The 14,224-nt window shown below is 49.1% G+C and overlaps 1 protein-coding gene across 1 annotated transcript; it reads left to right on the plus strand.

Annotated features, from left to right (window-relative positions):
* Positions 1–1,821: 1,821 nt before the first annotated feature.
* Positions 1,822–8,546, plus strand: F4813DRAFT_9877 (polyketide synthase). The gene is made up of 3 exons (XM_049249111.1): positions 1,822–2,200; positions 2,263–2,554; positions 2,607–8,546. Exons 1-3 carry the CDS (start codon positions 1,908–1,910, stop codon positions 8,505–8,507), a joined length of 6,486 nt encoding a protein of 2,161 aa, XP_049104733.1. The 5' UTR covers positions 1,822–1,907; the 3' UTR covers positions 8,508–8,546.
* The last annotated feature ends 5,678 nt before the right edge of the window (positions 8,547–14,224 follow it).

Genomic DNA, 14,224 nt, shown 5'->3' on the forward strand with positions numbered 1-14,224 from the left:
ATAGAAGCTTGACCAGCAAGTTAAATAAGAAGTCTGAATTAATAATTAATAAGAATGCAAAAATGGCGAACTGAATAGTTCTCATAAGAGACTTTGATTATTCACTTAAACATGATATTTTATCATGAATACTCAAGTAACCAAAAAAATGTAACAAATCGTGACCCTAGTTACGTTAGCGTGTAAGCGTGTAAGCGTGTAAGCATATCATTGAATGCAAAAGACGTGACTTAGTTTTTACTCATTTTTCCCACTTCAACTTTACAAACGATGCAACCAACATGTCAAATACTTTCTAGCATTCACGGACAACGCCAGGTCTAGAATTCTAAAATATGGCATTCTCTATTAACATACTGATATCCTTGTATTATTTCCCAAAGCAGCAAAGCTTAGTCCGTGGGTGCCGGCATACCGCTGCAAGTCCCCGTCCAAGTAAACTATGGACAATGAATATCAACAGGTGGTAGCCATGCACATGCCAGAGCATCATGAGCTCTTGAGTTCCATCAAGAGCTGGAATCCCGAGACAGTGGCGAGAGACATTGCACACATTATCTACTCCCTGTCGTCGCAAGACATGGATAACCATACCATCATCTCGGTCGTACTCGTTACCTGTTCATCAGTGGCAGCCGTATATACACTAGCTTCTAGGCAAACGATTAGATGCTCAAGATGTTCAGCTTGAGCTAAACCTCATCGAGAAAGGTCTCGATGCGGCTCTTTTACGTTGCTATTGGTGCGATGCTAGTTAGCGCGATTGTGTTAATACTCAGCACCTTAATGAGAATACCATAGAGACACAGTAGCATTAAGACAGCAATATTGCTAGTTCTCATTCCGCCGTGTGGGAATCGTCGATTAGGTACCATATATCAATATCAATATCAATTACACTTACACCAAGCGGCAGTGGCGCCAGTACTATAAGCCATTCTTCAGTGAGACACGATGATCTCCATCTTCTGGCTGGGCTTGGTCTCACTTTGCCCTATTGCAATTCCGTTTTCAATTTGTTTTATTCTTATTTTCGTAGCGGGGACTTACTGAATACGGCTGATATAGTACAGTTTTCTCATTCTCTTCCGTCCTGACGTGCATCAAAAGCTTACTAGTGCTGCACTTTTCGGCGGACATCCCCAACGGCCAGCAACGAGCGACCCACCGTCTGGCTCCCAAGTAAGATTAACAGTATTTCATTGGAAACCCGCGAGAAAAGAATACACAAGCCTTGCCGCCCATAGTTTCGAAGAAGCTATACCTATTGTGTCAGATTCTCTAGGGTTTCTTAGTAGCTCACACCAGGGAGCTGCAAGTTAGCCAGAGCAGAAGAAACTATACCTCCCCAATCAATACGGGTCCGCAGTGAGGTTACCTAGCTACCAGGCATGCAGCTGCTAGGAGGTGGAAATATATTGGCAGTTCTGGAATCATTCAGCCCAAAATAAAGGTCGAGATTGACGCGCTTTGCTTCCTACCGCGACCCGTACCTTCGGACAAGACATGGAATGTCCACTTAAGCTGGGTAGCAGCCCTCACCCAATTACTCCCTCCCGAAGTGGAAATATAATGCTTATCTCCCATGAACTTTCGGTCACCGAGAAATCGAATGACGCCGGACTGATTGGAGATATTGTAAGAAGACCAGGGTGTGAGTCCACAGTTTTCTTCTGCACCCCTTCCCCCCCTTTCTTCTTAGTCTCTAGTCGTAACACCTGGGTGTTGTGGTAGATATCACACATGGGACTAGGCACTGCCCTGGTGTTATATTTAGTTCAGGCTAGCTTTATCCAAGCGGTGCTGTGTTTATCTGATATATATAAGTAAAAGACACCTCGACCGCCGCCCTCGGCTTGGAATATCTTAACCAACAACCAACACTAGCCTCACCCATCACAAACACGATGGCGGACCAGATGGCTTTTCTACTCTTCGGGGACCAGTCCCTCGACACACATGGCTTCCTAGCCGAATTTTATAGACGAGGAAACCCGAGCGTCCTATCGAAAGAATTCCTCCGATTAGCCGGCGATGCTCTAAGGGACGAGGTGGACCGTCTGCCCCGGGAGGGCCGCCGACGGATCCCGGTGTTTAGAACACTACAGCAGCTCAACGAAAGATACCACCAGCAGAGGTTGAAGTTCCCCGGCATAGACTCTGCTTTATTATGCATAGCCCAACTGGCGCACTACATCGAGTATGGCAACTAGCGAGTTCTTGTTAGCTACGAGTTTTTTTTTTGCTGATGCTATTAAACAGTCGTTCCGAAAAGGAGCACGAAGATGTAACCGACCACAGAAACACCAAACTCTCCGGACTCTGCACGGGGCTGTTTGCCGCAACCGCTATTGCGTCGAGCTATTCGCTTTCGACGCTCCTCCCAATTGCTGTTCAAGTCGTCCTGTTGGCATTCAGAACAGGATCCTACGTAGCGTCGTTAGCAGAAAGGCTTAGCCCTTCCACGGAAGAGTCGGAAAGCTGGACTTATGTGTTGCCTGGCGCCAAAGAAGCGGAGGCAAAGTCCATCCTCGCAGAGTTTCATAGATCGGAGGTAAGGTTTTCTCGATATTTGCTACCCTCCGTTAAATCTAATCGTCTTCAAGGGAATATCTCAAGCTGCGCAAGCATATGTCAGCGCCGTATCCGCGAATAACATCGCGGTATCTGGTCCGCCAGCGACTTTGAGGTCTTTATTTAGCAAAGATTTGTTCGAGTCGAGGCCAACAGCTATACCAGTTTATGGCCCGTACCATGCGAAGCATTTGCATGGGCTAGTAGATATCAAAGAGATGCTTCGACTCGATGATGAAGCTGTCACTGCAGCATTCGCCGGATCAAAACCCCGAAGCGTTGTTATGTCTACCGCGACTGGGGAGCCATTCCCTGAATCAGATACTAAAGCTCTTCTCATAGCCGTGGTTTACGAGATATTGAACGAACCCTTGCTATTTCACAAGGCTTTAAGCGGAAACGCCAATGAGGCCCGGGGGTTTAAGGGATCTCGAATTCTGGTGATTCCATATGGTCCAACTCAGGCTGCAAGCACGCTAGCCAATGTCCTAAGGTCGCAGACAAAGTCAGAGGTCGTGCTTCGACCGCCTCCTCAAGTTTCTCGCGAGACTGTGGTGACCTCAATTGGCAACCACGGATCTACGGGCAATTGTAAATTAGCGATCGTCGGTATGGCCGGTCGCTTCCCAGATTCGGCCAGTCATGAAGCCTTATGGGAACTCCTTGAGAAAGGGATAGATGCTCATCGTGTCATCCCAGCTGATCGGTTCCCAGTCGAAACTCACTATGACCCTACCGGAAAAGCAATAAATACCAGTCACACCCCTTACGGAAACTGGATTGAAAACCCAGGTTTATTTGACCCGCGGTTCTTCAATATGTCGCCTCGGGAGGCCCTGCAGACGGACCCGATGCAGCGCATGGCCCTGACAACTGCATATGAGGCCCTTGAGATGTCTGGCTACGTGCCAAACCGGACACCTTCCACGAGACTAGACCGTATTGGTACCTTCTACGGCCAAACGTCAGATGACTGGCGTGAGATCAATGCCGCCCAGGAAGTCGATACCTATTATATCACGGGCGGTGTCCGTGCTTTTGGGCCTGGTAGGATTAACTACCATTTTGGTTTCAGTGGCCCTAGTTTGAACATCGACACCGCATGTTCATCTAGTGCCGCCGCACTCCAAGTTGCTTGCACTTCCCTAAGAGCCCATGAATGCGATACTGCCATCGTTGGCGGTCTCTCCTGTATGACGAACTCTGATATTTTCTCTGGTCTCTCCCGAGGACAGTTCTTAAGCAAGGAACACAACTGCAACACATTCGACAATGATGCCGATGGCTATTGTCGAGCCGACGGTTGTGCGTCGGTAATCGTCAAGCGACTTGACGATGCGTTGTCGGATAAGGATAATATCCTTGCTGTCATCTTAGGAGCCCAGACAAATCACTCAGCGGACGCCATTTCGATAACGCACCCCCATGGCCCGACACAGTCTATCCTATCCTCGTCTATTTTAGATGAAGCTGGCGTGGATCCGCTTGATGTTGACTACGTCGAAATGCATGGTACCGGTACTCAGGCTGGCGATGGCACAGAAATGGTATCTGTCACAGATGTTTTTGCTCCCGCTAACCGGCACAGAACTGTGGACAGGCCTCTATACCTGGGTGCTGTGAAGGCAAATATCGGCCACGGTGAAGCCGCCTCCGGCGTCACCGCTCTGATCAAGGTCTTGATGATGCTGAAAAAGAATGCGATCCCGCCTCACATCGGGATCAAGGGGGAGATAAACAAGACTTTCCCATCGGATCTTGGCGAACGCGGTGTAAACATCGCTTTCCACAAGACACCGTTCGTAAGGAAGGATGGAAAACCCAGGCGCGTTTTTGTTAACAACTTTAGCGCAGCGGGTGGTAATACCGGTCTATTGCTCGAGGACGGACCTCGCTACAAGACGGCTACCGTAGACCCTCGAAGTCACCATGTAATCACCGTCACTGCCAAGTCGAAGTCCGCTATGATCCGAAACGCTGAAAACCTGGTTCAATGGATGGAAGAGAACCCCTCTACCTCTGTCTCACACGTGGCTTATACTACGACTGCTCGCAAGATTCAGCACTACTGGCGCATGAACGTAACTGCTACCAGTTTGGTCGAGGCCCAAGAAGCGATCAAGGAGCGCCTCAAGTACAACTTCGTACCTGTTTCCCCAGAGCAACCTAAGGTAGCATTTTTGTTTACTGGCCAAGGTTCTCACTACGCTGGCCTCGGAAGGGATCTCTATGCCCATTACTCCGTCTTCCGCCGGGCTATCAACGAATACGACCAACTCGCTCGCATCCACGGCTTCCCATCATTCCTACCTCTTATAGATGGTAGCGAATCTGAGGTTCAAAAGCTCTCCCCCGTTGTCATCCAACTCGGCCTAGCTTCTTTCGAGATGGCTCTAGCTAAGCTGTGGGCTTCCTGGGACATTCACCCTAGTGCCGTCCTCGGCCACAGCTTGGGCGAGTACGCTGCCCTCCATGTTGCGGGCGTTTTGTCCGCCAGCGATACCATCTATCTTGTTGGTGCTCGCGCTCAACTGCTTGTTGAAAAATGCACAGCAGGTACTCACGCAATGTTGGCTGTCCAAGGCTCCGTCGAAACTGTTACGGAGGCACTTGGTGACCGTGCATCATCGACTAATATCGCTTGTATCAACGGTCCTAGGGAAACTGTTCTCAGCGGAACATCTTCTGAGGTGGCTGAGATCGCTGAGCAGCTTGGTGGCGCCGGGTTCAAATGTACTCAGCTCAAGGTACCCTTTGCGTTCCATTCGGCTCAGGTGGAGCCGATTCTAGATGACTTTGAGAAGTTGGCCCGCTCGGTTCATTTCGAACAACCCAGAATTCCAGTCATCTCTCCTCTCCACGGAAAGCTTCTCGATGGTGAGCCTATTAACCCAGCTTACCTTCGTGATCATGCTCGAGAGGCTGTTAACTTCCTCGGCGGCCTTGTCTCTGCTCAACAATCGGGTGTTATCGATGAGAAGACGGTTTGGATTGAGGTCGGCCCGCACCCTGTCTGTGCTAATATGGTTAAGGCTGCATTTGGTGCAAGCACAATTGCTGTGCCATCACTGCGCCGCAATGATGGGACATACAAGACTCTTAGCTCAACCTTAACTACACTTCATTCAGCAGGTTTGAACATTGACTGGAACGAATATCACAGAGATTTCGACAATTCGGTTCGCCTACTCGACCTCCCGGCTTATTCCTTTGACCTAAAGAATTACTGGCTACAGTACACCGGCGATTGGTCTCTTACTAAGAACCGAGGTGCCTTGGCTGCTCCTAAGGCCATTGAGCCCAGCAAGCCGAAGTTATCGACAACTACCGTGCAGAAGATCACCAAGGAGGAAGTTAACGGAGACATTGCTATCCTCGAGACCGAATCAGACTTGGTAGAGAAAAACATGCGAAAGATATGTGAGGGTCATCGTGTTAATGGTACCACCCTTACACCATCCACTCTCTATGGAGATATGGCTATGACTATTTGCGAGTACGGCTACAAGCTTCTACGACCTGAAACTAAGGATATTGGTATGAATGTTGCCAACATGGAAGTGCCCAAGACTCTCATCTTCAATGGCAAGTTAGAAAGCCAAATCTTGCGCATGCATGTTAAGATTAACGCGGCCGAGAATGTGGCTGATGTCTCATTTACAACTGGCGAGGGCGCTCAAAAGGCCGAGCATGCTGTCTGCAAAGTTTTCTTCGGTGACAACCAACAATGGCTGGATGAGTTCGAGCGTGTTAGCTATTTGATCAAGGCACGTATCGACGCACTCAAGGCTGCCGAGCAGCGCGGTGATGCTTCAAAGATCGGTCGAGGTATTGCTTACAAATTGTTCTCAGCCCTGGTCGACTACGACCAGCAATACCGAGGCATGGAATCTGTCATCTTAGACAGCGAAACTTGCGAGGCGACCGCGAAAATCGTTTTCCAAGCAGGGCCTGAATACGGAACTTTCCATACTCCGCCGTACTGGATTGACTCTGTTTGCCACATCTCTGGCTTCATTGTCAACGGCACTGACGCCGTTGACTCCCGGGAGCAGGTCTACATTTCTCACGGTTGGGGTAGCATACGCTTTGCTGAGCGTCTAGATGGCTCGAAGACATACCAGAGCTATATCCGCATGCAAAATGTTAAGGGCACGAAGATGATGGCTGGTGATGCTTACATATTCGATGGCGATAAGCTCATCGGTGTCGGCGGTGACATCCGCTTCCAGGCTATTCCCCGCAAGGTTCTCAACATTGTCCTGCCTCCCCAAGGCGGCGCCGCTGCTGCTTCTGCCCGTGCAACACCCGCTGCTAAGCCCGCGGCCGCTAAGGCTCCTGTCAAAGAGAAGAAGCAAGTTACTACTTCTAACTTACCAGCCGTGAACAAAAAGCTCGCCCAGACCTCCGTCACTTCCCAAGTCATCGACATTATCTCTAAGGAGACTGGTGTCAGTCATGATGAGCTGGCGGACAACATCGCTTTCTCTGATCTAGGTGTTGACTCATTGATGGGTCTCACTATCAGTGGCCGCCTCCGTGAGGATCTTGAATTGAACATTGACTCCCATGCCTTCAATGACCATAGCACTATTGGTGCTTTTAAGAAGTTCCTCGCCCAATTCGAATCTTCCACAGCAATTGTTGTCTCCGAGTCGAGCGGCTCAAGCGGTACCTCCGACAGCGACGATGACATCGAGTCGGACTCTGAAGTCACTACTCCCGGCGAGAGTGACAAGGGCTCAGTAAAGGGTGATGCTACATCTGGTGGTTCTGGAAACAACAGTGAGCTTCAGCAGATCGTGCGGGAGACTATCTGTGCCGAGATGGGCGTCGAAGTCGAAGAGATCGTCGCTGCTCCTGACTTAGCCGCGCTTGGTATGGACTCCCTCATGAGCTTGTCCATCTTAGGTATACTTCGTGAGAAGACCGGCCTCAACATTCCCGGTGACCTCCTGGGCCACAACCCTTCTCTCAAGGATATTGAGCGAACACTTGGAATTGAGGACAAGCCCAAGCGTGCAGCACCTGCCCCGAAACCCGCTGCACCGAAAGCTCCGAAGGTCAAGGCCGAGCCCAAGGCTGTAACCAAAGCTGATACTGCGGTAACAAAGTCTGTATTGGCCAATGATGCTTACCCTCACCGAAAGGCCACGTCCGTCTTACTTCAAGGTAACCACCGAACGGCTGCTAGGCAGTTGTTCATGATTCCCGACGGCAGTGGTAGCGCCACATCTTACACTGAAATCTCGGAGCTTGGTGAAGATGTCGCTGTTTGGGGTATGTTTTCGCCCTTCATGAGGACTCCTGAGGAGTACAAGTGCGGAGTTTACGGGATGGCGACCAAGTTCATTGAGGAAATGAAGCGTCGTCAGCCACAGGGACCTTACGCTGTCTCCGGTTGGTCTGCTGGAGGTGTGATTGCCTACGAGATCGTGAACCAGTTGACCAAGGCCGGCGACGAAGTATCTCACCTAATTCTCATCGACGCGCCCTGCCCTATCACCATCGAGCCTCTGCCTGCTGGTCTCCACGCTTGGTTCGCTTCGATCGGCCTCCTTGGTGAAGGCGACGACCCGGAAGCTAAGAAGATTCCTGAGTGGCTTTTGCCACATTTCGCCGCCTCAGTTACCGCTTTGTCCAACTACACCGCAGAGCCTATTCCTAAGGACAAGTGCCCCAAGGTAACGACTATATGGTGCGAAGACGGCGTCTGCCATCTCCCTACCGACCCGCGCCCGGATCCGTATCCCACCGGCCATGCTCTCTTCCTACTTGACAACCGAACAGACTTCGGTCCTAACCGGTGGGATGAGTACCTCGACATTGAGAAATCTAAGTTCTATCACATGCCCGGGAACCACTTCTCGATGATGCACGGCGACCTCGCGAAGCAGCTCGGCGGTTTCATGAAGGAAGGCATCCACCGCTAGAGCGAACACGCTTAAAATATCTATTTCACTATTGCCTCCTATGCGTGTAAGACCACAATCTCGACAGTGTATATATGTTATCCCGGAGGGCTACGCTCACTTTCTTTCTTTTTTCCTTCATGTTTGGTACGGGTTTGCGACGATTCGGGCTTATAATGTCGTCGGCTTATTCGAATAAGAATTACCATAGGGAGTCGGCGCCGCGAGCATGCAGGTGTAAGGAATGAAGATCGGGGCCTATTCATAGAAGTTTGTCGCAGGCGCGGATCGTTGATACATATTACTGCTAGCCTACCACGATGTATTCATTTAGCCCCTCTTTGGACGAGGATTTTGGTACAACAGTTCTGGCATTTAAAGAAGCTTTATATATAGATTCTTTACACTCTTTGATTCCAACTTGTTTCATACTGATGAATTCGTGAATTGTGCCTCAATTGTAACAGTCTCACTGCATTGGTATCGTTCGACACTTAGGATCAACATCGTTCGATTTGGCATAAGACAAGTCTCACCTCACTGTGCTTTGTTTCACTTTTCAACTCATTCTCTCCATCTTGTCAGCTCGTCAGCATCACCACATTAGCGACGACGTTATGTGGTAACCAAAGCGTCAACCCTCCCTGGTCCATCCCCTTCAACCTTGCGAGAGATTCTCACCTTACCCACGCCCTATCTATGAATATAAAAATAAAAAAAAGCTTCCGTCTATACTATAGTTTGCAACATAATTGGGTCAATACTTGTAAGACTGTGAGACGTTGTAAGAGTTGTGCTTCAATTAGTATATTGAGGCTCATGAGAAACATTACACGATCCCAATGACACCGAACCCTTCACGATCGCCTCCAGTAGAAGAGGGTACACACATAAATGCGCAACCAGTCAAATATCATCCACGGATGTCTTTCCGACCCGTCTTAGTAACCGAATATTCTCTCCCCTACAGCCGGATTCATGTCAAAGCGCCCGGCAAATCGCTGCACGCCGAGCCTTCGACATTCCCGGCGTCGGGGGGGGGGCGTCATCTTCTAGAAGCCTCGCATGGCTGGCTATTCACCACCGCTGGGCTCCTTTCCTCCCATCGGCGCCTCGCCTCGCTTTCGCGTCCGATTAAATCGATTATTCCCGGTTTTCGATTTCCTCGATCAGAGAACCTTCTCAACTGCGACGGCGTGGCGCTGCGTCCCATGATCGCAGAGCCTATCGTTGCCGCAGACATATCTATAACACAAAGCGCACGGCATATCGGACGGCCGCATATTGACGAGCCCAACGAGGGACATGTCGTGGGATGCACGGCGTCGACCCTAATCCATGTTGGACTTGGATCCCCCTTCGGGTACCCGTAACGCAGGGCAGATAGATAGCCAGTATGGGTGTGCAACCTGATTACCTACCTACCTACCTACCTACCTACCTACACGATCTCTCGCGAGGAGGGAAATGGAAGAGAGAGAAAAGGGGGAGTAGGAGGGAAAGTCAGGACTGCAAGCCATTTAATGACCTGCAACTGCTCTGTCGTTCGCTTATATACGCCACTTCTACAAAACCAGCGTGCTCTACAGATCTAGACCAAATCCTTTTATCTGCAATCCTCAACGATGAGTGGAAGGCGGCAAGGTGACAATCCAATCGACTCGCCCATATACATACGTCAAGCATCTGCAGCTCAGGACAATGGGCCGAATAGGGGCCCCCCCTATGACGCCAGAAAATATAAAAGATTATGCCGCGTTTCGCGCTTCGCGTTCTTCACCAACCGCTCAGCATGATTTCTTGCTTGCTTGCTTTCGTCGTGGAGATAACAATAAAATAAAATAAAAAGCCTTCAACTTCCAGTAGCACGGCAGGCCGTCTCTATCATCCTCCGCATCGCTGCCGCCTCCTCCTCCTCCTACTACTACCAGGCAAGTAAACAACCAACCCACTCCCCTCCGCCAGAGACGAGGCGACCCGACGTATCTCAGGACACACACGCAAGAGAAGACCAGAACGCTGTGGTGGTACAGCAGCGGGCGCCATGCGCGGAGGAGAAACACCACGTTTCGATGCCGCTAGCGCATGCATGGCAGAGAGGTACTTCGCCTGCCTGCTTGCCTGCTTGCTTTCAGGGCAAAAATTGAACACAAAGGGTTGTATTCTTGTATTAATTCTTTTTTTCCGTAAATCATACCTACCTACCTACCTAATCTATCTACATAGTCCCGCCCCACGCGTGGGACGTCGAGTATCAGCCACTCGTAGGTTTTTTCTAGGCCATGAAGGCGATAAAGGAGATTCACGTGTCACGACAGTAAATAGGCTCGCGAGCTAGTGACACGAATACCGCCGAGCGACGGCGAGAGGGGAGAGGGGAGACGAGGCAAATAGTCTGGAGGGGGAATATATCCCTTGGCGGCGTATGGGGGTGTGTGTTCATCATAGGCATGTTTTAGAGTCAGCTTAGATTAGACATCTCGTCTTTTCCCTTTCCAGGACCTCGGCATTTGATGTCTCTATCGGGGAACTTCGATTACTATTGGATACTTTGTTTATTTCAGCGAAGCTTGTGAAACCGGAACCCTTCTGCCGTGTCTTTCCTTTGTCTGAAAACTGACGTCAAGGACGTCGAAACGGGGAAGACAAGCTCGTTAGTTGCATTCTTCAGTTGCCTATTTAGTATCACCCCAGCCTGGCCAGATAATCATACTGTCATAGTGACTGATAGATATCCCTAAAAGTGCCCAGGATAGGAAATAGGCAAAAAGCATATATGCTATTGTTGAGCCTGCTATGCGCCCGCCCTGATTATTCGAACCAATCCATGCGTCGGGTGATATGCGGTACGTTCCCCTGCTGGCCATGTTCACTACATGCTCCTCTTCCCGGTGCAGATCTGCTTAGTCATTTAATGGTTCGCAAAGCTCAAAGGGATGTGGCAGACTAATGATATTTGGAGAGAAGGGTGGGAAAAATAAAGCAAACAAGAAGTTCCGGGTCAAAAGCATATCGGGTCCCGATCTCACAGGCTGACATGCAACGGCATAATCGGCCTAGTGGACACGATTGGTTCTCGTGCGGTATTGAGCAAGTCGTGCTTGTCTGTGATGCTACCAGAAATTAATTACACGTCTTACCTGGGCCGACACGGGGTACCACGAAATCTCGTACTTTCAAGGCGAGCAAATATACTGGCTCGTCTCGCAGATTCGTCCGAGGTTGAGATGTTGAGCGACCGAATGGTACCTACGAGCCCTACAGAAAGAAAAGGACCTTCTGAAGCTAACTTCCTCATATTCCACATACGGCCTAGCTTGCCCCGAGGGTACGTTGTGGATGGACGTTCATCATCCTGTGATAAGTGCATTAGCCTGGAAATAAGCTTGAGTACTTCCCAAAGGCATGGGATAGCTTAGTTTAGTTAGTCAGGGCACGACAAGGTTCAACACTGTTGTCATTTTGACTCGAAAATCATCGGAGCGTCGAGCTTCCGGCATCTTCTCCCATTCGTACTATCCGCATGTACAGTGCTATACCCGGTCACATAGCCGAGCTGAGATCGAAACCCGTCATGTCGCTGAAGAAACTCGGCGTCAGCAAGGAAGTGCCCTATCGATGATAGGTGGTCGAAACTTGGTTGAACTATCAGCTCTTCCTCTCCTATGAGAGCTTGTGATGATTTCGACCTCTGTCGAGGGACCAGAACCGTGCGAGTGACTGGATCACTGCCTTTCAAAAATGTGCGCTTTCATACGGCTCTCCTCATAGCTCATCAGGGGCACCTGAAATAGGAATCAAAAGCTTGATTTATAGATTAGCTTCGAGATTTAAAAGGCCATATTCAAGGATAGGTCCCTGATCCGGGCCTTGCCAACCACCAAAGCGATGTCGCGAGAACCGATTCAACACTAGAACCTCAGACTGCTAAGGCGTGGTATCCAACCGTTGGGTAAATATTAGTGACTTTGATGTTTAGCTATAGTCTATGCAATGCGACTAAATAGTAGATCACGACTTCAAATAGTCCACTGCAGCAGCTATGCTGTCCAAGCATACACAACAGCATGACTTATCCGAACTCATCGAAGACATGCTGAATATTTATCGAGAGCCATATCATTGGCGCTGGTATAACATCCATCTCATATTAAATAGTTCGTGGAGGGTTCGAGTCCCATATTGCGATGAGCGATGGCGAACCTAGTTAGATAGGTACCTACCTAAGTAATCAGTTTGACTGTGCAAATGTTTAGGAAGCTTGTTGATCCCGGTAAACTCATCTAGTTTTTACTAATATCTTAAATGATCACCTGTAGGTTCAAATTGTTATTGTTAATGTGCCTGGATCGGGAAGAGTTGAGATAGTCAATAAGCCCTACATTAGGTAAAGTCTCTTGCTTGGGGATTTTACTTAGCCGCGATTAGGAAAATGATGGTCATTAAGGCCAAAGGCAAACCAAGCGCTGGGAACTTGATAGCTATAGAGTATGGTCGAAACACGCGCAAAATCAAAGACGTAATTGGCACATAGGCACGTCTTTGAGATCCCTTGGTTAGGGCGTCTGTTATTCAAACCATAAAGGCAACACAGAAGTATGATGTTGCAATCGAATTCGGTTGGAAGCTTCATGTACAGTTAAACAGGGATGTCCCGCGCCTCGTCGAGACGGGGGTGTGTCGCTACTCCGCTTTGAGTTGCTGTGTCGTCTCGATCTAGTTGTACTACAAATGAACAACCTCTAAGCCAGAATTAGCATGTAGATTTTTCCCCCTCTAGATGGTGTGGGCGACATTGAATTTGCCATTTGCCACGTGCCATGCTCTCATACGAATTAGATGCCACTGTTGAATCAACCGGATCAGTTCGAATAAGATCCAAAGACTGTGTTTCCTCCATAGCCAAACAGGTTACTCTGATAGTAGCTTTTTGTCCGAACACGGCTCTCTAAAGTGAAAAGTATAACATGTTTAGGAGTTACTCAGCTTTAGCTATTTCTAAAATAGCTAAGTGAGGAATTTGATGCAACGTCACAAAATTCGATATTTGAATTGCTTATTGCAAACTTCCAGGCGATCATCCGGGGAAGTATCGATTAAGACGACGGGAACACTTTATCGACGAAATTGTTAAAGCGAATCGCCGTAACGAGTGAGTAGCTGAAAAGCCACGTTCCTGGCCAAGCATTTCGTTGGAATGCAGCTAGGGATGAAGTGGCTTCGGGAACCGTCGTTACTCAAGCTACAACAGACAGGTGGGAAATTACTGGACAGGAGGTAGCTGAATGACAAGCCACAAGTAGCCCAACTATAACCGCTTCCTAGGATATACCTGACCGAATCTCGGAAAACTCTACAGGATCAACCCAAATTAGCCACTGAACTGTCTCAGTAAAGCCCCAATAATATATTAGTGGCTCTCTCCGCGCATCGCGTCTAGCGTAGACCCTGGAGGCGCAATCTAAACCAATTCAGATCGCTGGATCAAGCCAATTAACCAAATGTAAATTCACTCAGTTACGACTCCGATGAAAAGAAGAAAAAAGGCTTTTCCATGACCGCCGAGTAACAGCATACTCTTAAACCTGCTCTAGCTGGCCTGGGCATGGAGCCCAATAAGATAAGTGTTAAAGAATCGGATAGGCAACCCACGGGTTTCAAAGCACGGACGAATGCTACCCAGATTTGTTACTCGAGGTAGACCTACCCGATTAACCATAGCTCGAGAAGATGATGGA

Source organism: Daldinia decipiens (genome assembly GCF_022478715.1).
Source record: "Daldinia decipiens strain CBS 113046 unplaced genomic scaffold F4813scaffold_1, whole genome shotgun sequence".
In the NCBI taxonomy this organism is placed as follows: domain Eukaryota; kingdom Fungi; phylum Ascomycota; class Sordariomycetes; order Xylariales; family Hypoxylaceae; genus Daldinia; species Daldinia decipiens.